The 26,419-nt window shown below is 46.8% G+C and overlaps 1 protein-coding gene across 1 annotated transcript in view; it reads right to left on the reverse strand.

The window, feature by feature from the left end:
- The window catches only part of LOC138515386 (coagulation factor XI-like), a 299,654-nt gene that overhangs the window by 75,417 nt on the left and 197,818 nt on the right, over nt 1-26,419 (reverse strand). Inside the window, exon 14 of the mRNA XM_069630247.1 lies at nt 8,932-9,091. Within this exon, the coding sequence (XP_069486348.1) occupies nt 8,932-9,091 (160 nt within the window). The remainder of the gene's footprint in view (nt 1-8,931; nt 9,092-26,419) is intronic.

A 26,419-nucleotide genomic window follows, 5' to 3' on the forward strand; every position in this document is an offset into this window, starting at 1 on the left:
GCCTCTAGGTGCATTTAGAGTGTGCCCAGTAGCCTCTAGGTGCATTTAGAAGCGCCCAATAACCTCTCTGTGAATTTGAAGGGTGCCCAATTGCCTCTCTGTGAAAGTTGCATTTCAAATTGTTCCCAATAGCCTCTCTGTGAATTTAGAAGTGTGCCCAGTAGCCTCGCTGTGAATTTAGAATTGTTCCCAACAGCCTCGCTGTGAACTTAGAATTGTTAACAATAGCCTCTCAGTGAAAGTTCATTAGAATTGTTTCCAATAGCGTCTCTATGAATTTAGAAGTGCGCCCAATAGCCTCTATGTGAATTTAGAATTGTTCCCAATAGCCTCTCTGTGAAAGTTGCATTTATAAGTGTGCCCAATAACCTCTATGTGAATTTAGAAGTATGTCCAATAGCCTCTTCTGTGAAAATTGCATTTAGAAATGTGCCCAATAGCCGCTCATTGAAAGTTGAATTTAGAAGTACATTTAAAGGTAGAATTTGAAGTGTGCCCAATAGCCTCTCTGTGAATTTAGAAGTGCGCCCAGTAGCCTCGCTGTGAATTTAGAATTGTTCCCAACAGCCTCGCTGTGAATTTAGAAGTGCGCCCAATAGCCTCTCTTTGAACTTAGAATTGTTAACAATAGCCTCTCAGTGAAAGTTCATTAGAATTGTACCAAATAGCGTCTCTATGAATTTAGAAGTGCGCCCAATAGCCTCTATCTGAATTTAGAATTGTTCCCAATAGCCTTTCTGTGAAAGTTGCATTTAGAAGTGTGCCCAATAACCTCTATGTGCATTTAGAAGTATGCCCAATAGCCTCTTCTCTGAAAGTTGCACTTAGAAGTGTGCCCAATAGCCACTATGTGAATCCAGAACTGTGCCCAATAGCCTCTCTGTTTAAGTATCATTCAGAAATGTGCCCTATAATCTCTCTGTGAAAGCTGCATTTAGAAATGTCCCCAACAGCCGCTCTGTGAAAGTTGCATTTAAAAGTGTGCCCAATAGCCTCTCTGTGAATTTAGAAGTGTTCCCAATAGCCTCTCCGTGAAAAGCTGAATTTAGAAGTGTGCCCAATAGACACGTTGTGAAAAGTTGAATTTAGAAGTACATTTAGAAGTTATATTTAGAAATGTGCCTAATAGCCTCCGTGTGAAAGCTCAATTTAGAAATGTGCCCAATAGGCCCTCTGTGAAATATCCTAATAGTCTAATACCATGCCGGGTTGAATCGACTAATCTCCCTAATAACCTCTCTGAGCAAAGCTGAGTTAGATTCATGCATAATACCCGCTCTGTATAAATTTGAATTAAGAGAAGTGACCCTATCTGTGCAAAGTTGAGTCAAATTCATGCCTAATACCCTCCCCATATAAAGTTGGACTGAGAGAAGTGCGCCTATTAGCGTGCCCTAATTGGATTGACTAGTGTCCAGAATAGTCTCTCTGCGCTTAGGTCAATTTAGAAGTGTACACGACACCATTGAGGCAAAGAAGCGTCCCTAAATATACTAACTAATCCTATTAGTATACTTAATAGCATATCTCTGTCACGTAGAATCTAGAACTGTGCCTAATAGTCTAATTATCCCCTCTATACAAATTGAATCTAAAGATAGACCTAATATTCACCTCTGTGTACAGCTGATCCTAAAAGTGTACCTAATAGTGCCTAATAGCCTAATATCAAATCGGTGCATTGGGAAATTGGGCGTGTGCCTGAACTTAGAACTACAACCAGAAAGCCCTCCTAAATCCACCTTAAAGCTCGTGCCAAGCATGAGTGCACCCACAAACCCACAGTTTATCGGAAACGACCGTCGTGGACTGCCCCCACGTCCCGATCTGCCTCCCCGACCGCCCCCCTTCCCAGATCTCCCCACCATCCTTCGCACTCCCTGCCATTCCTCTCTCGAAACACCAAGCCAGAGGGGCACGATGGCGAGCGAACCACCCTAAGACCACTCCTTCCCTGAACCCCACCACCGACCAGCCAACGTTAACCATGCCTGCTCCCCTCACTAGCATCCCTAGCACACCCCGCCCTGCAAGCATCCACCCGCCGCCTTCTCCTCAAAACCCCGCCACCTTCCCCCCCGACCGCACCCTTTCCCCTCCCTAAAAACTGCACGCCTAGCCCTAGCAAGAACCGAAGCCTCATCCCTCTCCCCCTCTAACCCCCTACCCTCTCTCACACTCCAATTGCAACAAAGAAACTAAAGAGGAAATATACCTGGTCCCCCACAATCTCTCAGCACTCTTCTCCTCCCCTGTCTTGACCCACCACTTCATTCCCCCACTCACCTCCTTCCCCCGCGGCTTCAACCTTCCTGAAACCCTCTCCCTTGATTTCTCATCAACTGCAACTGAAAATCCTAACTGCCCACACCCCGCCTTCAAATCCCCTGAGCCAGACCGGATCATCCCAACATCCCTCTCCATCTCACTCTTACACAGCTTCCTAATAATCTACAGGCCCCCTGGCTATGATAGACAATTCGCAAACAACCTCTGCGACTCCATTGCCACCCTTCAACTAAACCATCCCAACCTCCCCCTTCTTGGAGACTTCAACATAAGGCTTGACATCCCCACCAACCCTATGACACATTCTCTGGTTGACAGCTTAGACGCAATTAACCTCCAACCCCACATAAATGGCCCGACTCACTACAAAGTACACACTCTTGATGCCATCTTTAGCTCCAACACCCGATTCATCTAAACCCCCCTACCCCTATCATCTGGTCCGATCACTTCATTCTCTCGTTCGCCTTTCGCTCACCCGACCCCCCTCCCGTACTCGAATCCGAACCTCTGAATCTACGCAAATGCTGGAAAAAACTAAAATCGTCCCGGACCTAGCCGACGCACTCCTCCAGTCTCCATCACCTACTTGCCAACTCAGTAAACAACTAACCCCTGATGCCTTTGACTCATGGCTCAACGCATCTCTGATGCGGCTCACACCCCCTTGCAAACCATCATCCCGCCGCGGCCTCTTCCCCAAATGGTTCGCTCCTGAGTTGAAGACTACTAAACAACTGTATAAATACCTAGAACGCAAATGGCAGAAAGACAAAACCCAGAAGAGCAGAGCCACCTTGGCCCGACACCTCTATCAATAGAAGGCCGAAATCCGGAAAGCAAAAAAAGCCCACTACAACTCCAGAATCCTAAACTGCAAAAACCCGAGCAAAGAACTCCACAAAATCATCGCCGAATTCACCAAACCGGCTTGCACCACAACCGTCCCAACCCCCTCGGAATCACTGTGCGACTCACTCTCCCTCCACTTTTACACCACAGCTCTCGAAAGAACAAATACTCTAGCCACCAAACTGGCGCTCCTACATCCTCCAAGCAATACCACCCCCATACCGACCAGCCCACCAGCTGCAACCAATACGCAACCAATGTTCGAATCCTTTAGTCCAATATCACCAGAACAATTTCTCAAACTTCTATCTGCCCGCAAACCATCTGGCTCTCCGCTAGACCATTGCCCAGCAACAACCCTCAAAGAAATATTCGCCTCCACCTGGACAGGAGAACACGCAAGATCCATCATAAATGCCTCCCTTTCCTCTGGTATCTTTCCTGATGCATTCAAAACAGTCCATATCAAACCTCTGATTAAAAAACCTTCCCTCGACCCTAAAAACTACCGCCCCATCTCAAACACCAGGTTCCTTGCCAAACTCATTGACGGAACTGCCTACTCCCAACTAAATGCCTTTGTCGAAGCCAACAATCAGGTTTCAGAGCCCGTCACGGAACTGAAACCACCCTAACCTCAATCTGGGATGACCTTAAAATAACAGCAGACTCTGCGGGATGTGCAGCACTAATCCTTCTTGACCTATCCGCAGCCTTCGACACAATCAATCACTCAATCTTTCTAGACCGCCTCCACTCCCTAGGAATTTGTGGAACCGCTCTTAAATAGATAGCTTCATTCCTCACAGACAGTACCAAATAACGATACTCTCCACATATACCTCCCAAGCCCGACCAGTCGACACAGGAGTCCCACAAGGAGCATGCCCATCCGCCCTCCTGTTCAATCTCTACTTGATCACCCTCCCACCAATAATCCGCTCCCACAACATCCTGTGTTACAACTACGCCGACGACACCCAACTAATAATAAAACTCCTGAACTCAAAACCCTACTCCAGACCTGACCTAGCCTCCTGCCTCCTTGACATAGATCTCTGGATGACCCAAAGCCACCTCTTGTCAAACCCCTCCAAAATGGAAATCATGGTTTGTGGCAACACTGATCTTCTTCCGCACCCACTACCCAGGCCACCCACCATGGGCAACTCACCGACCCCCTCCAACTCAGTGAAAATTCTTGGATGCACGCTCGACTCTGACCTAACTCTCTCGCGCCAAGTCAACAACGTCTCAAAGTCCTGCCACTACCACCTTAAAACCCTTAGAAGCATCTTTCCATTTCTCTCCTTTCCCAACAGACTCTCTGCGGTCCAAGCAATCGTTACATCAAGACTGGACTACGCAAACCCCCTTTACCTCGGAATCCATGCCTACCAACTGAATAAACTCCAAAGGGCACAAAATGCAGCAGCCAAAATGCTACTTGAGCTCAGCCCAAGAGACCACAGTTCCCCGGCCCTTAGGACACTGCACTGACTTCCTGTAGCACGAAGGGTGACTTTCAAAACCTTATGCATCTCCCATCGAGCACTGCATAAAACCGGACCTCAATATCTTCAAGACAAGCTAAAACCTAATCACCCCCCACGCACCCTAAAATCAAGCTCAGCCGGCCTCCTGGTCATACTTAAGACAAACGCAGTCAGATTAGGTGGATCATCATTCTCAGCCTTGGCCCCCACCCTATAGAACTCACTCCCACCTCACATCTGCCTAACTGAGGATTTAATGTCTTTCCGCAAACTGCTGAAAACCTGGCTCTTCCCCTAAAGTCAACCCATACCAGACTAATCCAAACAGACTACTAACATCTCAATGACACCAACCCAACAATCTACCTGATGCGAGAAATTGACCGCTAGTAAACCCTAAATAACCCAGATAACTTAAACTAAAAGGACAATCAGAAGTATCCGAATAAAATAGATCAAAGCAACGAAGTGGTTAATAAGAATAAATCGTACGGAAACAGTAAAGAGACTTAAACTCCTGAAATAGACATAATGCATGAGGAGCGAATGAAAGAAATGGCGTGGATGGAATAGTCTGAACAGATGAAGCGTGTGGACCAGATGAATGCACTGAGTGAAAGAATGTATGAGTGGAAGAACAGACGACCATAAAATTTAAATTAATGTACAAATCGAATGAATATCTAAATTGGATGAGTATATAGAATGGATGATCAGGTTGAGCGGTTGGGTGTGGAGTGACTGAGTGCATGGAGCGGCTGAGTGCATGGAGCGACTGAGTGCACGGAGCAGCTGAGTGCACGGAGCGGCTGAGTGCACGGAGCGGCTGGGTGCACGGAGTGGCTGAGTGCGCGGAGCGGCTGGGTGCGCGGAGCGGCTGGATGCGCGGAGCGGCTGGGTGCACGGGGTTGCTGGGTGCGCGGAGCGGCTGGGTGCACAGAGCGGCTGGGTGCACAGAGCGATGGGGTATACGGAGCAGCGGGGTGTACGGAGCGGATGGGTGTATACGGAGCAGATGGGTCTACGGAGCGGATGGGTGTGCGGAGCGGTGGGGTGTATGGAGCGGATGGATGTGTGAAGTTGATGGGTGTACGGAGCAGATGGGTGTATGGAGTGGATGGATATACGGAGCGGATGGGTATATGGAGCGGATAGGTGTACAGAGCAGATATGTGTACGGAGCGGATATGTGTACAGAGCGGATGGGTGTACGGACCGGATGGGTGTACGGAGCGGATGGGTGTACGGAGCGGATGGGTGTACGGAGCGGATGGGTGTACGGAGCGGATGGGTGTACAGGGCGGATGGGTGTATGGAGCGGAGGGGGGATAGAGCGGATGGGCATATGAGCGGATGGGCATGTGGAGCGGATGGGTGTATGGAGCAGATGGGTGTATGGAGCGGATGGATGTACGGAGCAGATGGATGTAGAGAGCAGACGAATAGATAGAACAGGATTACTGCTTTTTAACAAATGACTTCTTAAGACTGATGGGTGCATATTGCTGTTGAATGCGTGGGACCGGATGAGTGCGGGGAGCGGATGAGCGCGTGGGGCAGATGAGTGCGTAGGGCGGATGAGAGCGTAGGGAGGATGAGTGCGGGGTGGATGAGTGCGGGTGGCGGATGAGTGCGGGTGGCGGATGAGTTGCGGGGGCGGATGAGTGCGGAGGGCGGATGGGTGCCGAGTGCTGATGGGTACAGAGTACGGAGTGAGGATGGGTGCGGATGGGTGCAGATAAGGGCGGATAAGGGCGGATGGATGCGGATAAGGGCAGATAAGGGCGGATGGATGCGGATGAGTGCGGAGGGCGGTTGAGGGCGGAGTGCAGATGAGTGCAGAGGGCAGATGAGTGCAGAGGGCGGGTGAGTGCATATGAAAAAAAAGAATAAAAAAATGTAGAAGGAGATGACCACGTAGAAAGGGATGAGCGCGTAAATGGGGATGAATGCGCAAAAGAGGATGAATGCGTAGAGGGGGCTGAGTGCGTTATGCGGGCGAGTGCGTTGAGGGGGCAAGTGCGGAAAACAGATGAATGCATAGTGCATGCGTGGGGCAGACTATAACGCACGGGACGGATTGGAGTGCATAAGTGCGTCGAGCGAACCAGAGTGTGTGGAGCAGATTGTGACGCATGGAGTGGATAGGAGTGCATGGAATGGACTGGAGCACATTGAATTGCGTGACGTATATAGTATATAGTATGGTTTAGAATGCAGAGATCATTTTGAAAGAGCCTACAACCCAACATATCACACCACCACGCTTACTCTCCCCTCTACACTACCACTCAACTAGAACACAGAGATACTATGACAGCATTTGGTATAACTGTTCTCATACCAACATCCACCGCATTCTACACATCACTCTAAGTAAAACACTGCTGGTTCCACACCCCCAGCCAGGCGTTCTCCTCAGGCCTAACGCAGCCACAATCGGTCTGGATAAATCCTGCCAGAGCGAACACATACTCCTGATCTCTCAGCCACAACACCTACCACTAAGAAGCAGCGCTATTACATGAATACCGCACCAGCTGCACACATACTCGGTGCTCACACGCACCTTGACTCTCTCTACTCTCTCTACTGACCTGAACTTTGGATCCAAAGGGCGTTTAACCTACCAGCGCCTTCAGACCATACCAATGGTATATAAGGTGCTATATAAATGCAAAATAACAATAACAAATGCATTGAACAGTTTACGCATTACTTCTAATAGTGATAATAGTCTGTAGCTCTCCGGGCAGACTCTATCACCCTTTTTGTATATTGGCAGTAGCGTAGAACTTAGCCAAGCAACAGGGATAGTTTTTTCTTAGCATACCTTTTCATACAGGATACTTAGAACGTTTGCCTGTGCACATGGGTCCGCTTTCAATACAGCATTGAACAGCCTGTTGGGCCCTGAGGCTCCAGATCCCTTTAATTTTGCTATAGCAGTGTAGATGTTATCAACATTTAGGTTAAGTTGCCAACGCCCCTCTTGTTTTATTTTCTTCCCACTGACTGCTAATGTAACAAAGTTAGATTTGATATTTTCTATCCATTCACACTCAGGTTTGCCAGATCGATTTAACTCTTTTGCTACAAAGCACAGTGAACATCTATTGCCATTGCCCATTGAGGGCCGTGTACCTTCTTCTGTTCAGCCAACACTTGTACCCTCTTTTTATTCTTCTCATTTTAGCCTCAAAAAAGGGTTTGAGATGTCCCTCCCTTCTAACTTTTCTAACCTGTCCGCACATTCATCTTTTGGCGTCTCGTATTTCAATGTCAAATGTATTACAATGTTCACCCTTGTGAATGGTCAGCTTGCCTGGTGTAGTCTTCCAGGTATCAATGGCCAGTTGCTCCAACCAAGTGCCAACATCACTCACACTCTGCCCTTGCCAGGATTTGGTGCAGTGTGTAATGATTTGGTCAATGTGTCTCGATGCCTTACGTATGATTTGCGTCATCCAGCATATCCTTTTTTGTCCCTCTGATTGATCTCCAGGTCACTAGCACCTGCATGACCCCCAGTTTCATTTGGAAATGAATTGTAAGTATGAGCATGTGGTGATCACTGTACCCCGTACTTCTTGATTCCAACCACTGTACTCTTTCAGAGCAGGCGTTAGTGCCAAAGAAGTAGCCTAACGTTGAGGCTTTCTTACCAATGCATCACGTGCCCTGACCCAGGCAATCGCACCAAGTCCGAGCGTTGTACATAAAGTGCCACTCCTTCAGCATATCTACCCAAGCCTTCCCCTTGTTATTCCCTCTTGTCCAGATTCACATATTTATTTCACAATGTTCACATCCATTACATAATTGCTGTGCGCATATGACTATTGCCATAATTATGTTTTTTTTGCAAAGTTTCATCAAATGTGCCAATGTTATAAGCCGCCCAAAAACTGCTCTTCCTATGGGTTGAGCAACCTAACCATAACTACAGGATCGCTCCCTCAGACCCTGTAATGTGGGTGGTGCCCTACCATTCCAAGAGAAGTAACAATGTTTTTGTTTTTTATGGCGTTTTACTGGCACCTGCATGCAGCGTCGCTTCAGAGAGCCATCTTGGAAATAGTCAAGAGGCGGAGCTAACTGGAGGCTCTGATCATTTCATCTTTAGTGCAACTCTTGAACATATGCACTATGTGTATACCCCTCAAACGTGTAAAGTAGAGGGATGCCCTTTTAATATGGTTTGACTAAGGCTTCACTAAATTCCACTGAACACAGCATCTGTATAATACAAAGGCCCAGAAAAGATCTAATGGCATTATGCTCTGTCACTTACTGTGTAGCGACGATGGCAGAGGTGGCAGTTCCATACGAGAAAAACTGGCATGAGGGATCCTCTCCACATGCCTTCTGGCACAACTCAAAGGAGGCTGCATGAACTCTGCGCTCGCCGTTCCTGGGAAACTCGACATCAGTATAAGCTTGAGGGATGCATTCTGCGAACAAAAACAGTGAGATTCAAGCTGATGGGAATTGGACCATGCTTATAGCGTGGCGGCTGATTGGTCAAAACTTTGCATACATCAGTTCACTATTTGAAAGAAGTTTGTTGATAAAGTAAACAAAATAAAATAGCAATGAGTATAAAGGTTTAGCCAACAAGTTGCATAGAGTGAAAAGTTCACTAGCTGAGAAATCCAACTATTAGTGCCTGAGTAATTCCACCAAGAGGTAAGGTGAAGCTTCTGCTCATCAGTGTGTTTAATTAACCCTGGAACCGACAGGTTGATCACTGCGGATCATTGCAGATACTGAATAGTCAACAATGACCATGACACAAAAAAGGCATATTCACGCTGAAAGGTATAATGAATGAAATCGGGGGGCCCGAGTTCCAAGTGTTTATTATGATGGTGCTTGGATATGCTACACATATAATTGAAATATGCACTATGGGCCTCATTACAGGTTCAGTGGTAAAACCCGCCGGCAGGCGGCGGGCTACCGCCGACCTCATAAAACTGTTTCTGCCAACCAGATATCAGGCCTCATTATATACGTTTGGCGGTAGCCTTGCCGGTAAAACTGGAAGACTGCCGCCAACTTCCGACAATTTCCGGTGCCCACGATTGGGCAATTACTGGGGCAATTTGGCCCCGCCGGACCCGGTATTTGCCCATTTGCAGGCACCAGAAAAAAGATGTTCCCCATTCCCATTTGGCCCCTTAGGGCTGAATGGGAATGGAGAGGTCGGATGCACTGTTTATAACGGTGTTGGTGCATCTGACATGCTGTGCTCGCGGGTGCCGCTCTGCCCGCCAGGTCCGACAAGTGGGACCTGTGGCTTTCTCCCTCAGATATACATATTTGCAGCAGTACGTGGAGCCAGGTTCCGTGCAAGCACAGGCAGCATTGGAGGATGGTGTGTGTGCATCAGGGAATGTGGAAGTTGAGCAGCTGCTTGGCCGCTTTACCAGCCAGTGTTTGGGAAGGCAGGAAAGTGTGGTCAAGGTGCTGGGGAATCTGTGACTGTTATCCTGCCCAAAATATATGACTGCTTTGATTCGGTGGTGTTCCCTTGACGTGGCCCTAGGGAAAACTACAGAGAAAAGAAGACACAGCAGGGAATCTGGTTCCTCTCTCCACCACATCTTCCTCACCGCAACACACACAAAATCCTGCATGAATAGGTACAGTGTTTAGACAGAGGGTACTGGTGAGGGAAACCAGGCAGGTGATCTTCATGCCCTGGAAGGGGGGAGTCAATGAAGAATGATGAGGTGAAGTTTATAAATCAGAACTTGGCTGTAAAGTCTAATACTTGGATAACGAAGACTCAACTGTGGTCTATACGACTGTTAATTCTCAGAAAATTTCTAATTCCCTTCTACCTTAGAGACACCCAGCACTTTTGCTGGACTTTAGGACTTTTTAATTTTAACCTGGAGAGAGTGAGACCTTTTTCCACTCTCTCATGGATTTTTCTGTGATTTGAACTCTGTGTTTCTTTTGGTTTTGGAGTCTGACAATCTCCATAGGCATCATCTTTTTACATTGTAGCACACAGCACCTTCAGTCTTTCAGATTTCCCAAAGTTTTAAACATCTTCTCTTGGATAACTACTGTTTCCAAGAGCAGTGAAGTGAAATTGACTTTATTTACATTTTGTAACTTTCTATACCCAGCACACACTATCTTACAATAGGGTGCTGGAGGCGTTACTTAGTATAACAATTTTTATATTACCCTTTCTACAACTAATGGCTGGAGGCAGTGGTTCACTTTTTACTACATTGTGTGTTTTTACCGTGGGCTGCGTTCGCAGGTGCTTTAAGGCACCCATGGATGCCCATTTTGTCAAAATGGCCGGTCTTCTTTTTTTGCCATTTCTTGTTGGAAAGGTCCTCCTTGAGATTTCCTCTGTGTGCCAGACCAGGTTTGGTCCCTTTGTTCGTTTTGTTTTTGGCAGAATTCCCTGGTGAAGCCTGCCTCTGGCTCCAGCATGTCTGGCAGGGGCAGGAAGTCAGGGAGGTGCCCGAAACTCCCTGTGCTTAATCCCCCTGGTTACAGGAATGCACCCAAAGGTGATTGTCTGGTTGGCTGTCCTTGGAGGACAGCCACCCTGCTCTGTGATTGACAGCCAGGCCTGCGAATGAATGGGAGAAACCTGCATAAAAGGCAAGGTCTTTTGCTTGGAATGCAGAGTCGACCACTGCACGAAGGAATCTGAAGAAGAACTTGGAAGAGATGCCTGCTGCAACTCCTGGACCATTGGTTTGCCCAGTGAAGCCCTGCTGCAGTGCTGAAGCTACGAATTCACCTTGACTAGAGAAGCCCTGCAAAGGACGGCTTCTCCCCCTGGGTTGGTGGGACCAATCGACCTCAAGACAAGATCATCTGGAAATCTTCTCTGAGCTGGCTGTACTTCCATTTCTGCTGCAGGAACCGATTGCCAGAATCGAGTCAGTGTCTGTAACGCTTACTATAAGTCTCCACAGGAGTGTAATGCCTTTTCAGCTGAGGACCTGTTGTCTGGGAACTAGTTTTGTGGAAACAACAATTATAATGAAACCACTATTGTAATTCCCATTCACAAACTGATAACTGTGATACAGTGTGCTCTGAAAAGACACTCCCTTCTCACCTGTGCTTTTGTTTTGTGGAGCTCTCCATCCTGTATTCTACAGGGGCACGTTGGGTAGGTGACTAACTGTGAGGGGGTAATGGTGTCGAAAGCGTTTTATCTGTACAGCGTCCAAAGCTTCTTTTAAAGTATCAAGGGAAAGTCTCTTGGTAAGAATAATAATTGTTTATAGTCCATCAAATTAGAAATGGTCCCTACATTGGCGAGATCTCTCTTGGTAGAATTTCCTTTTATTATTTGCAGGTTCGTGGTTCCTTAACAAGGTCTTAGGCTGAGGAAATATTAAATTACGTCAGTTCGTTAAAAAGAAACCTAGTAATAACTGCCATCAGAAACAAGCGCGGTAAAAATAAGCAAAGAAAAGCCTTGCTGAGACTTCAGGTAAGCACATATGAAACTTCTTCTTTCTTTTCTTTTAACAAGTTAATTCATTCATTAAATACCTTTGTTTTGCAGGTCTTCGGAGAAACTGAGGAAGAAAATACCTTCGGACAATGCGGGAAGAATATGCTGCAACCGCGGACAAAAGGCTGCTGAGAGAAGAAATGCTGCGGGTGAGACAGAGCTTCTGACAGGAGATGCAGAGACTTCGAATATTACTGCGGACTGTGGAAAATTCCTGGAAACCTTCGGTTCGGTAAGTCTTTACAGATTTTCTGCTATTCTGTTGATTTTGCTATGGAACTAATATCTTTGACTCGTTTTCTTCTGTTGACAGGTTCTGACAGGAGATCGCTGGAAGCGCTACCCGCTGTCAGCAGAGAAGACGCGAAGCAAGAGCTTCGGCATAGGCGGGGCTTAAGTAGCTCCCTCTGCGACAGGTTTAGAATGCACTGCGAGTTACCTAATGGGATTAGCGGCGGCCATGTTGAAGATAGGGAAGATAATGTAAGTGTAATGAGCCTATGGGTACAATGCTAAGAGTGAGGCAAATGCCTCTTGCGCCAGGCTTGAAGCCACTGTTGACCCACTGATAGAAATGAAGTTCACTGACTCTCAAGTATTTCTGAATGGGATCTGTATTTCTGTGCTGGGATCATGACAGTGTCTTTAAGTCAGACCCGAGCTCCAGGAAGATCCTCCGGACTCCCTTGAAGCAGGACTGACCAAGTCTGAGCCACCTCAACAAAGTGCTGGACCCCAGATGCGAGGAAAGTCCATTGTGGTATCCGAGAACCATGGTGGTACTATTTGCGAGAGGCGCTTGAGGCTGAAACTGCAAAGTGTCGCTGATCTGAAGTTTGCCCATTGCTGCCGCTGACCTTCCATTTGTAGTGCAGGAGTTCCCAGACCTCCTCCCCCTTTTCCCCATGACTGAGGCATGGGAACAACAGGATCTGCAGACCTACACAGGAACAAAAGCCAGCTGGAACCAATTTCTTCAAACCAAAGGTACTGTGAAACTAAGGGGACTTACCTCTTGTTGTGTAATCTTGCTAGCTCTCAGTTGAGTCTTGTCTTAGATGCTTTTGCAGAGTTGCTTGCAGCTTTGCCCCTCGCAAGCCTCCCAGCTTGTGACCCTACAGGGATTTCATTTTCTACAAAGACTTCTAAAACATTGTGCAATACTCTTGTTACTTACCTACAAGAAGTGTTCCAGCTCACCTAGACTTTTGCTTGATTAACATTGGCTGTCCTGGCTCCCTGAAAGACTCTTCTTACCTCTGACTTTGTGCTTTACCTTTCCCCCAGGAAAGGGTTAATTTACTTTGCAGTGGAGAGGGTCAAAAGTACTCACCTGCTTAATAATATGTGTTAACCTATGTTTTGTTCCCCAAAACCAGTCCTTTGACACCAAACTCAGTATTGATCTAAATGTTCCAGTGATATATCAATGTCCACAGTGTCCTAGTTATTTAAGTCATCTCAGGGTGTAGGAAGTGTCTATGTGCCATCCTCAATGGGTATCATCTGATTTAAAGAAACTGAGAGTGTGTATTTTGAAGTATATTTTTGTGTTACATATATTTACTCCATTCTAAAGAAGGCTTATTCAACTGACTGTTAAATTAATAAATAATTGTTTAATCAAGAAACCTTGAGTGTAAGAGTTTATTTGCATAATTGTCACTATGAATCTCTATGTTATAACCCTACAGCTTGCATTGGCCCCTCTTGAGATAAGCCTGGCTGCTCAGTCACTCTACCAACTTGTGTAGTACATGCTTATACCAAAGGTTGGGTCAACTATTGCCAAGAGGACATGGCTGGTGCAGTCTCCCACAGGGTACTGTATACAATCTTGCCTAACAGCGAGAATGAGAAAATCTGGGTCTTGCCATGCCATCACTGCCGATCCAGCTATGACCTCCATGCTGAGGCAGTACATGGCAAATCCGAAGGAAGGTCTCCCCCTGCACGCAGATGCAGAAGGGACCATGTATAAGGATTGCAAGGATCCGGACAATAGCACGGTGAAAGCTATATCTTCTGGTGGGTTAAAAGAATAAGATCCCACAAACCTTCAAAATATAATTCTTGTTATAAAGCCTGACTGGTCATCCTTCAGTGGATGAAGCATCATCGGTCAAGGACTCCACTGGCAAGAAGATGGACTATGTTCTTAAGAAGGCATACTGTTATGCACTTGCTCTGTGTTCTGGAAGCAGGTTGCACCTGTGAGGCGTGCTTCTAGAGCATACAGCGAGAGAATGTTATGGTTCTAAGTTGTCAATTGCACTAAGCCTATATTGCCGGTTGTATGCAATGAGTTCCCTTCTAATAAATATACCTCCGCCCTGCTCACCACGACTGTTTGTTTCGCTACATATTTGGCGACTAGGATGGGAGTGAAACTAGGCAGCAGTGACGTGGTGGACTGCACGACAACAGCGACACACTGCAACGGAGCAGTAGAGGGGTGCAGCAGTGCAACATAGCAGTTGAGCAGCAGGCAAGGACATGTGCTTCGGCGTAGGTGAGTTGCTGCAGGCCTAGCAGCTATGGGCGGGTCAGTGATATGCGTGGCTAATGCTAGATTAAAGGACCCTGCAACTTGAAGCATGTAAGACCACTGCTATTGGCCATAGTGATGTCAGCAGTGATTCTCTGGAAGGCACAGATCAACAATCTAAACTGACCTATTGTGTTGTGGGAGGTGTACCACAGACGAACTTCTGGATTTGACACTTGAGCATTGTGATGTCTATAAAGCTATCGGGAACTGTCACTGCTGGAGACTGCTGTCAGACTTAGGATGTGACTCGAGGCTGTAGGAGAGTGGATGTGTAACAACTGCTTGAGGATGGAGGAAAGACAGAGGTGCTGGTTGTGGGTTCCTCTGAGGCTGCTGTTCTTTGGTCACCTCTTTTCTGGCCCTCCTCGCTGGGTCCTTGCCCTACCCCAGTGCCGATGGTGAAAGACCTAGGGGTAAAAGTCGCGTCATGGCTGCCCAGTTCAGTGCAGTCTGCTAGGAGGGGCATCTCAAATTAATAATGCTATGCAAGGTTCTTCCATTTCTGCCCTTACACCATCAGGCACCTGTGGTTTCTTCGCTGGTGTTGTCTTCTTTAGAGTATGGTAATTCGCTGTTTCTTTCGCAGTTAACCCACTTGATCCGGCACCTGCACATTTTACAGAATTCAGCGTCCCATGTGGCCACATCCATCTCTCGCCGTGTCCACGTCTCCCAGGTTCTGTGTAGCCTGCATTGACTGCCAGTGGCAAACGTGTCCAATTTAAGGCACTCTGTTTGGTTTATCGGGCCCTTCATGGGTCTGGCTCTGCCTGTCTTCGGGCGAAGTTAAGGTTTCATGTGCATCGCCGATGCTTGTTTTCTGCTAAGGCCTGTTTGGTTGAGGTTTCACGCTTCAGACTGACCTGGGTTGGTGGCCGGTCTTTCTCAATTGCGGCTGCCTTATTTTGGAACTCTCTCCTTCTGGCCCTTTGGAGTGGATGATGGTGGATGGTAGTTTTCTCCACTTAGCAAGCCCCGCGTACTTGGTGCCTTCCTGGTTGACACTCTTTTCCCTACTTAAGGAGCCCTCCATCCTCTTTTCCTTTGCAGATGGAGAGCAGGTGCGAGTGGATCTGGGTTACCTGGCCTAAGCCCTTCTCACCTTCTTAGCCCTGCCTCTTCCTTCCTGCTCTTAACTCTTAGATCAAGGGCGCCTCTCGCCCGGGTGTCTGAAGCATAGGGCAGACAAAGAAAAGGGCAAGTCCTGTTTGGACCTGTTCGGACCAGAAGGACCCAGGGCCAGAATCCCTGCTCAGAAAGCAGGTAAGCCTGCACCAACATGTATTTACTCCCTGTGTCCCCACAGGCCATCCGCACCCCCTCTAGTCCCTCTGTGATGCTCCATTTGCCCGCCCATCACGCACACAGGTGTTGCATGTTTTGCTTGATTCTTCTACCCTGCTCCTCCTGACCCCCCACCCCCATCCAGCCTACTTCTGCAGGAGTCTGTCCTGATACATTCTGGTTTCACCATCACCGTCTTGTGGCCAATGCTGGATTTGACTTTTATGGACTTCATTGATTCACGGTGCATCACCCTTTCTCAACTCTCATGCTGAACTTCCTTAGCATCTTGTACTCAGGGTGGCCCTGAATCATGCTGTTCCCATCTTCATCTCGTATCCTGGCTTGCAATTGTCCTATGAACTATGAACTTCTGCAATTGTATTTGCTCTCCCCTCTTGCTTCTCCACTCTTTTGACTGCTTACTTTCTGGTCTCTCCTCTCTCTTTCTCCCTTTTTCTATCTCCTCCGCTCCTCCCCTTACTTTCTTCTATGCACTTGCTCTTTCAGAATTGTCCTTGGACCTAGTATGATAGCAACCTCGTCTGTCTCCTTCCCCTCGCCCCCCTCCAGCACTATCTGAAATGTCATCAGGCCTAGTACGATAGTTCATTTCACATCCTTACTGTTCATGGCCTGTAGGAATGTAATTGTATTTTCCCTTTTTCCCTCCATTGCCTTGAAGCACTTTGAAACACATTGTGTATAGGCGACATTTAAATTAACTATCATATCATATCATCTCATATGTCATTCAGGCGATCCTTGAAGACCTATCTTTTCTTATTCTTTTCCATCAAGCTGTCTAAGCTAGCACCAAGATGCCTCAGGGCGTACGTTGCGCTTTATAAGTGCAGATAAGATAAGATAAGATAAGAAGATAATAAATTAGACAAGCACATAAAGGACATAAGTGAAATAAAGATTTGTAATGGCATTTACAAAAAGGTGATTATGTAGAGACAAAGGCACAACATTCTTCCACAATGAAAAACATCCTAGCCCCATGCCCCTTCTTTGTAAATCCTGGCAATCCTCCCTCACCTTCCATGCCACTAAACTCTTAATCACTTCCCTCATCTTCTACCGTCTTTATACTGTACTTTTCTCCTCTTTGGACTCCCTGCCTCTTACCTTGCTCCCCTCAAATCCCTCTACTACTCTATAATTTGTACCCTCTGTCTTCTTGCAGCTCATGATTCCATCTCCTCCTCGCTTTCTTTTCTTGGCTGGCTTCCCTTTCACTCCCAACTTAAATGTAACTTCCTCTGTCTCGTTTTTAAATCTCTTCATGATCTCGCTCCCCCTTACCTTTCCTCTCTCCTTTCTTTCTACTCTCCTTATCGCTCCCTCCGATCCGCTGAACTCTTCTTACTCACTGTTTCTCCATCCCCTTGTGCTTCTTCTCGTTTCTGTTCCTTTCAACTCCTAGCCCCCCTACACTGGAACTCTTTACCTCTCTCCATCCATTCCATTTCCTCTTACTCCTCCTTCCGCGCCTCCTTGAAATATTTCCTTCTTCGCCCTCCGTCCTGACTCCGCTCCTTCTTCCACTATTTCCCTCCTTCATCCCTTCCCTCCTTCCTACTTCCCCATTCTTCCCTTTCTCTTTCATCCTTCCTTCCCTCCTCCTGTTATCCCGTCTTCTTCCCCCGCTCTGACCTCCCTTTCAACTTCCCTTTCTTCTTCATCTCTTTTCCTCTTTTAGAACTTGGTTAATTGATCTATATACTGTTTTTGATGGTTTGTTTCATGTCTTTGTGATTTTATGCTTCTTGTTTATTAGTTGTTGTTTTGAAAAGCGCTTTGGCGTAAAGCGCAATATAAACTTAATAAATACAAAATACAAAAACAAATACAACCGTAGCTTGGGAACAGTGGATAGACTCCTTCCGAGTAAACTTGAGGGCCATTTGGCGGCTCATAAAGTAACAATGACATCAAAGAAGCCCCTTTATTTAAATGCACTAGGCTCTGAAGGACTTTTGGCACACTGCCTGAACAGCCAAGGCCAGAGTGGACCAGTGATTCCCAAACAAGTGCAACCACCCAAAAGATATGAATCTGCATTGGGTAAATTAGAAAAATATTTTGGCAACAAGTCAAATGGCATACTTGAAAGATATGATGTCATTATGAGGAAGTACCGAAAGGTGTAATCAGTGGATAGCTATATGGCAGTACTTTGAGGCCTCGCTGCATACTGCAAATTCACAGTGAACACGGATGTGTACCTCAGGGATCAGTGAACACAGCTGATCCCAACATGCAGCAGAGAATGTGGCAAGCAAAAGATCCAACACTCGATCAGGACATCGCCATCACAAGAACATTAGCTTGAGCCAAAAGTGTTAAAGTAGCACAAATGCAAGAAACGAATTCAAGCAAGGTCTAATACATTACAGAAGTAGATAAGGGTGACCATGATTATGTGGTTCTATGTCATTTCATCGACGGGTGCAATTTCGATGATTTTTTTACGAGTGGTTTACCGAAAAAACACATTGAAATTGATTTATTTTTATTTTTGGGGGGGTTCCACCCCAAGCCCTCATCCCCTATTGTTTTCTACCTATTCCTGACTCCCAACCCCTTATATGTACTTTTCCAACCCCTCCTATATATTTCGATTAGTTTTTTCGGTAAAATGTACACGTAAACAATAAAAATCCAAATTGCACCCATCAATGAAAGAACGCTATACCGATTAGGTTATGTAATAGCCCAAATCCGGAAAAGCCAATATCCCAATAAGGATGTAAAGCCAATGAAGGGAGAAGGGAACGAAAATGTCCAACTGTACACAATTTGGAAAGCAAGAATGCACAAATCAGATAGGAATTAGGGCGGAGTGCTTGAGATGTGGCCTAGTAGGACATTTTGGCCCAGTCTGCAGAAATAACAAGTAGAACAAAGGTAGGCACTATAAAAGCATTGGATGAACTAGGGAAAGCAAGCAGCCTACTCACGGTTGAAGTGTAGAAGGAACCATAATATAACCTCACCGTGGTTAATAAAGGAAGGAGCAGCCCATGGGACAAACTATACATAGACAATAGTTAGATCAGAATGATGATAGATTCGGGGTCCCCCTCTACCATGTTAAAGAGAGACATGTTTTCAGGAGCACTCAAGGATGTCATGAGGACCTTGCTATCAGCAAATGTCAGAGCCACTGGATATGGAAGACTCCCATAATGGTAGTGTTGTTCAAATGGATCCATTTGAAGTTTTATGACCCGACTAGATTAGAGGGTCATTTAAACTTTTACAGTGCAGAAAAAGTGCTGTTAAAAGTGATGGTAAATCCATTACTGCCATTTTTCCTGCACCGCAAAAGTACAGGTTTGCTGGTGGGGGTCAGTGATTAACCTCCAGCTAAAATCTGGAGGTAAATCAGGCCCCCAATGGCATAAGCAAACACCAGTGCAGATAATACTGGCAATCCCCTCCATGGAGTCCTGATGGAATGGGGATTTACTGCCCTTTCCGCCACCTGGAATATTCCGGTAATACCGGGATATCAGGCAGTGAAATATGGTAGGTCAGTTTGCTGGTATCCTGCCAGAATTACTGATGGGATACCGGTAATAATATAATGACCCTCTATATGTGGCAGAAGAAGGATTGCCTATGGTGGGGTGGTAAGAACAGGCGGCACTCAAGATAAAACTACATCTGGGAGACAGTTTCCCCATCCTCTATGTGTCGAATAATGTTGCCTGTGACAAGGAGAATCTGCTGACGAACTACCCTGAAGTATTCAATGATGAAATTGGCATGCTCAAAGGATTCAAACACTGTATAGTTTTACAACATGGAGCGAATTCTGTTTCCATAAGGTTAGGACCCTAGCAATGGGAACAAGAGAACAATTTACAGGCGAGCTTGATAAGCTTGAGAAGCATGGCATCATTGAACCTACTGAGTCGTCGGAGTGGTTGGCGTCAATCCTAATAGTGAGGAAGCCAAATAATAGTGTTTGCATGTGTGTCAACCATAGGAGTCTAAATACAAATATATGGGTTGATTGACACCCGCTGCCAAACATCATCCACATGCTGCTTGTTACAATGAGACCAGCAAAATATTTTAGTATTCTTGAGCTCTAGTTGGCATACCATCAATTTGAGTTGGAAGAAGGATCCTTACCTCCATTGTAATGCCATTGGGCCCATATAGATTTAAGTGTATGCAGTTTGGACTGGCATATGCTGCTGCGCTGTTCCAGAGTTTGATGCAGCATTTGTTTGGGGGACTGATCCATGTTTATTTCTTCCAAGATTACATTCTGATTATAGAGCAAGATAAAAGTGAACATGATTCTAGGCTGCCGGGGGTACTAAATGTACTGAGGAGCAAGGGTCTGGCACTTAAGTTGGAGAAATGCACGATAAAGGCATGGGATGTTGAATATTTAGGACATACGATAAGTGGGGAGGGTATCAGATCAAAGAAATACCTGGTAGAAAACATACACAAGATACCCTCTCCCTCAAACAAAAAGCAACTAAGACTAAGGTCTTTCTGTGGATTGTCTGAGTATTACTCAAAGTTTGTTGAATATTATACTGACAAGTAGCATGAAGGAAATATTGACGCAACAAATTTGAATGGATGGAGATGTGTCAAGATCTTTTCGAGAACATAAATTATGAAATAAATAGAGATCCGACATTGCAAATGTTTGATCCTGTAGCGAAGACCATAGTAAAATTAGATGCAAGAATTGAAGGTGTGGCTGCAGTATTAGAGCAAATCCAAGAAAAAGGAAACACAACCTTCACATTTTCCTCCAGGACACTAAAGAAAGTGGAAAGAAGACATTCTATATTCGAGAAGGAAATCATAGCAGTGTTCTGCGCACTAAATCATTTCAAGACATTAGCTTGGGGCCTACCCATTGTGATCAGAACAGGCCACAAGCCACTGATACATGGCCTCAATGTTACCTAGAATAGGGAGATGGCTGTTAGAGGTGATACAGTAGAATGCGAGGGTTGTATATACGCCAGAAAAGATTACCTGAACTGCAGATTGTTTGTTTCGACTGTCGCCTCAAGCATGTGACAACAAGGATTGTGAGTTGGTGCACTTGACAAATTCGGAAGTACAGGAATCGATCATAGCAGTGATCCACCTGCGAATCGCTGCTGAAGAGTGGGGGAAGGTTGCGGAGCAAGATGAGGAAACTGATGACTTGCTAAAAAGGATCCTGGAGAACTCGAGAAATATTGACATGGATGCACCGGGATATGTGAAAGTCTGTCAAAAAATAACAGAGGAAAACTGATGCATTTACAGGGGAAATAAACTCATACCACCACACTCTCTTAGAGGCAGACTTCTTGCTCTAGCTCATGAGGGAGATCTGGACAGAAGAATAACTAAGCAGAGGATTCGTGCGAGGTTTTGGTGGCCGGCCATGGTACAATAAGTTGAAGAGTTAGTGAAAGAATGTCAACCATGTCAAAGCAGCGACAAGACGAAGAAGTCAACAATAGTACCATTGCAACCCATAGAGGTGCCGAAACTGGTTTGGAACAAACTGGCAATGGACATTGTGGGTCTGTTTGAGACGCTGGAGGAACATAAGTATACATATTTGTACTTAAGAATTATACTTCGAAAGGGGTAGAGTGGGATGTGATGGCTGTTGGTTAAACAAAACTAAAACTGATAAATCCTTTGATTACTATATTTGAGAGAGAAGGAAGTCCAGAATAAATTGTGATAGATAGTGGTGAGCAATTTGTTTCTGAGGAGATGCAAACATTCTTAAGAGACCATGGGATCAGACACTCGTGCACAGTGCTGTAACACCCTGATGCTAATGGACTAGTGGAGAGGATGAACTGAACGGTAACACGGGCCATTCAAGCGGTGCTGGCTAACTATTTGCCATGGAGGGAGGTTCTGAAGGATGCTTTGAGTACATACAGAGTTACCCCACATTTTGTGACTGAGGTTAAACCATTCACGCTCATGAGAGAAAGGCCACCATCCAACAGGTCGAAGCGTCTGTGAGTGAATAATAAATGTAATGGTAGGGTGGCTAAGGTGACACATAAGCAACAGCTGTATACGTAATATAATGACCAGAAGAATACAGCTACCTGACCTTACCAATGACAATACACTTTTGGAACAGGTTTGTAGCATACTTACAAGGAATTTAGCATTCAGTAAACCTGAGAGCGGAGGTAGAGAGTTGGCATACATGCTTGCTGAATTTTCTTTGGTTGAACTTAATGGTAGGACACGTGGTGATATTCCACCAAGACAGACATTTGCTAGAGGCCCTTATTCATCTATAATAGATTGCATGCTGGTTGACTGCCGTCTTTTAAAATGGGTGGTGGACTTTTGGGTGGAAGAAAGAGATGACAGTGATCATTTCCCTATGGCCTTCCAGGTCAGAGTCAGGGGAACCCAAAACTGTCAATTTCGGGGCCCATTGGGGCACCAAGTACAAAGGCTAAATAGGCCAAATGTTAATGGCAGTTTTAGACAGGAGATGTGCACAGTTTTCGTCAACAATTCTTGGATAAAGGGTCTACACCAGCCGAAACAATGGCAACCTTTGAATCCCTGATAGACTTATTTCAAAGCAGAATATGTGATACATCTGATAGGCCTAGTAGAATGGGGCATGGTATAAGAAGGAATGCAACCTGTGTGTCGGGGTAGAAAGAACGGTTTATACGAGGCACTCAAGAACAATAACCTTAAGGCGGGTGAGAGGTATACGTTTAAAAGGGATTATAAGATGCTCCTGAAAAGAAAGAAACAAGAGGCCACGGAAAAACAGTGGGATATACTCGCACAAGCAGTCTGCACTAACAACCATAGGTTATTCTGAGGGTTAGTGCCAAAGGGTTGGCAAATTCAGGGCATCTGTTAGGGTGGGCAGATGGGTGGCACATTTCAGAAAGAGCTTTTACACAGATAGGGGTGTGGAGACCAAGTTGCAACTGGCCTGTTCAGGAAAACAGATTTGATTTTGTTCATTGAGTTGGAGGTTTCAGTGGCTATTGCCCAACTGAAAAGCATTGGGGCCAGATGGTCTGCCCTCAGAGATATGATATGATATTTTATTTGTATCGCGCTCGTACACAAGTGTTTCAGAGCGCGACTAGGCAAGGGAGGGGAACAAGGGAGGACACAGCACAACATAAAAACGATCTTACTAGGCCCAGTGACATTGAGAACGCGCAAGTGCATGGGAGAGGGAAAAATTGCATGGAAGGGGGAGAGTGGAAAGTGCAGAAGCCGAGGAGCGCAGATAAATAAAAACAAATAGAAAATTGAGGCAAACTGTGGTAGTGCAGCCAGCAAGTGGCAAGTGCTGTCTTTAAGGCAGCAGACTGTGTAAGTCTGAATAAGTGCAGAAAAAGAAGAAACATGGGGGGGGGGCTGTATGAGTACAGATACAGTCCCCAGTGCAAGGGGTGGCCAGAAGGCAGTGCAGGAAGGTGGCAGGGTGACCAGGATCCTGGGCCCAGGGGACAGAGGGTGGCCAGGTGCAAAGTGCCTAGAGAGCAGATCAGCAGGGGAGAAGGGGAGCGAAGGCAGAAGCAAAGAGGAAGGTTTTGAGGTGCTTCCAGAACCGGAGATGGTTCTCCTCAAGTTTTAGAGTGGCAGGGAGGCTGTTCCAGAGGGAGGCCCAGCCGAAGATAGAGATCTACCCCCAGCTCATTTCTTTGAAAAACGACTGAGTTAGAGGTAGAGGAGCGAAGAGCTCGAGAGGGGAGGTATTTGCGGAGGGATAGCTGAAGGTATTTTGGACCCAGGCCCCAGAAAGCCTTGTGGACAATGCAGAGGGCAATTTTGAATTTAATCCTTGCATCCACTGGGAGCCAATGGAGAGATTTCAAAGCTGGAGAGATACGATCCCAGGGCTTGAGGCCAAGGACAAGTCTCGCAGTCCTGTTCTGGATAAGTTGTAGAGGGCGGAGAGTAGAGGCAGGTAGATTTAGGAAGAGGCTGTTACAATAGTCCAAGCTAGAGAGAACCAGAGCTTGGGATACCATGAGCTTCTGGGGGAAGGAGAGGAAAGGCAGAATACCTCTGAGGAGGTGCAGTCGGAAGTTTGACTTTTTAGGGACATCAGAGATATGGGCTGAGAAGGAAAGTGTGGAGTCAAAGATGGGCCAAGGTTCTTAGCCTCGAAGGTAGGGGTAGGAGGAGGGCCAAGGGAGGCCAGCCAGAGAGTGAGGGAAAAGGATGGAGATGGTGTGCCGATGAGGAGGCTCTCCGTCTTGCTGGCATTCAGACAAAGATCATTGGCGGCACACCAATCTTGAATGGCAGTTAGGCAGTCAAAGATGAGAGAGGGAGAGGAGGTGGCCGAGGGCAGCCAGAAAATGAGTTGAGTGTCATCAGCGTAGAACTGGAAATTTGAGCAGAAAATGGCAATGCAGTGAGCGTGAGTTGCCAGGTATTGGTTGAAAAGCCAGGGTGAGAGGTTAGACCCCTGGGGAACCCCACAGGTGGAGAGGAAGGTAGATGATAGGAAAGACCCCAGTTGGACCTGGGAGGGTCGATCGGAGAGGAAAGAGGTCAGCCAGGCCAGAGCCTGATCAGTGATACCCAGATTATCACGGAGACGGTTGAGCAGGATGGTGTGGTTGACCGTGTCGAAGGCAGAAGAGAGATCAAGAAGGATGAGGACAGAGGGAATGTTAGAATCAAGGTTGGAGAGCAGATCTTCATGGATATTGAGGAGAGCAGTTTCTGTGCTTCTGGCTGCTCTGAAGCCAGACTGGTGGTCATGGAGACAACCAACAGACTCTGAATGAAGGTTAAGCTGAGAGATGGCCAGCTTTTCCAGGAGTTTGCCCAGAAAGGGGGTAATGGAAATTGGGCGATAGTTTGCTGGACAAGAAGGATCAGCTGTGGGTTTCTTGAGAAGAGGATGCACAAGGGAGTGCTTCAGAGGGGAGGGGAAGGATCCTGAGGCAAACGAGTGGTTGCAAAAATCAGCAAGGGCAGGAGCGAGGGTGTCAATGTGGTCCTTGATGGTTTTGGAGGAACAGGGATGAACCTGTTTGGACAAGGCTTTCATAGATCGGACTTGTCTAGCGAGCTCGTCAGGGGAGAAAATAGGAAAGGAAGAGAAGGATGGTGGGGCGGTGCTTAAAGGGGGGTCTCCAAGCACAGACTGAGAGGGAATAGGAGGGGGAGGGGAGGCGAGGGTGGACAGGATGTCCTGGGTTTTAGAGATAAAGTGCGAGGCAAAGGCATTGCAGAGAGCCTGGGAGACAAGAGGAGGGGAGGAGACTGCTGCAGGGTTGGCAAGCTCCTTGCAGATTTTAAAGAGTTCAGCCGAGTTGTTGGATGCCGCAGAGACACGGGCTTGAATGTGGGCTCTCTTCTTAGTGCAGACAGAGAGTCGGTATTGCCTTTAGAGCAGGCGACAGGCCAGTTTGTCAGAGGATGAGCAAGAAGACCTCCATTTCCTCTCAGCCACCCTACACTTACGTTTAAGTGTAGCTAGGTCAGAATCATACCAGGAATTGCACTTGGCTTTGGACTTCAAGCGGATCCTCATGACAGGGGCAAGAGCATCAAGAGTATCAGAGATGGAAGAGTAGAGAAGGGACAGGGTTGTGTCGGGGTGTGAGTCAGCCAGGGGAGGAGGAGGGGGAGAGAAGGTTGCAGCGAAAGCCTCCGCTGACACACGCTTCATAGGTCGGATGTCCGAGAAGGTAAGTGGAAGTGTTGGGGTGTGGTTGGCTTGGGGAGAAGAGAGTGAGAGATGGGAGGAGAGGAGGCAGTGGTCACTCCAGGAGAGAGGAGTGGTGAGAGGAATAGAGAGGGGGATGCCAGGGGAATTCAAGACATCAAGTGTGTGTCCTGCAGAGTGCGTCGGGCCAGAGGGGAGGATAGAGAGGGAGAGGATATCGCAGAGGTTGCGAAAGAGCAGCGATGAGGGACAGTGAGAATCGAGGTGAATGTTGAGGTCAGCAGGGAGGAGGAGTTGAGTGGTTGAGGCCAGGAGGGAGGAAAAGAGGTCGGCCCACTCAGAGAGAAAATAGGTGATTGCCCGGGGGGCCGGTAGAGAGTAGCAACAGTAAGAGAGTGGCTATGAGAGAGTGAGAGCCTGCAGACAAGGCATTCAAAAGAGGAGTAAATCTGAATGGGAATGATAGTGGCAGGAATCCACTCAGGAAAGATCAGGGCTACGCCCCCTCCAGGTCGAGTGGATCTGGGTGCGGAGAGGATCTTGTAGCCCTCAGGGAGTAGAGTGTCAAAGCTTGTGACAGAGCTGGCCGCAAAGCATGTCTCCATAAGACCGAGGACATCAAGGTCCAGTTCTTCAAGGAGGTGGCAGATGTCAGAGGCGTGTTTGACAGCAGAGCGAGAGTTGAGAGTGGCAAGATGAAGAAGGTTGCCGGCCTTAAAGACCTTCAGGGGAGGGGTACAAATCAGTGGTAC

Source organism: Ambystoma mexicanum, chromosome 6q (assembly GCF_040938575.1).
Source record: "Ambystoma mexicanum isolate Mex_15411 chromosome 6q, UKY_AmexF1_1, whole genome shotgun sequence".
Lineage (NCBI taxonomy): Eukaryota > Metazoa > Chordata > Amphibia > Caudata > Ambystomatidae > Ambystoma > Ambystoma mexicanum.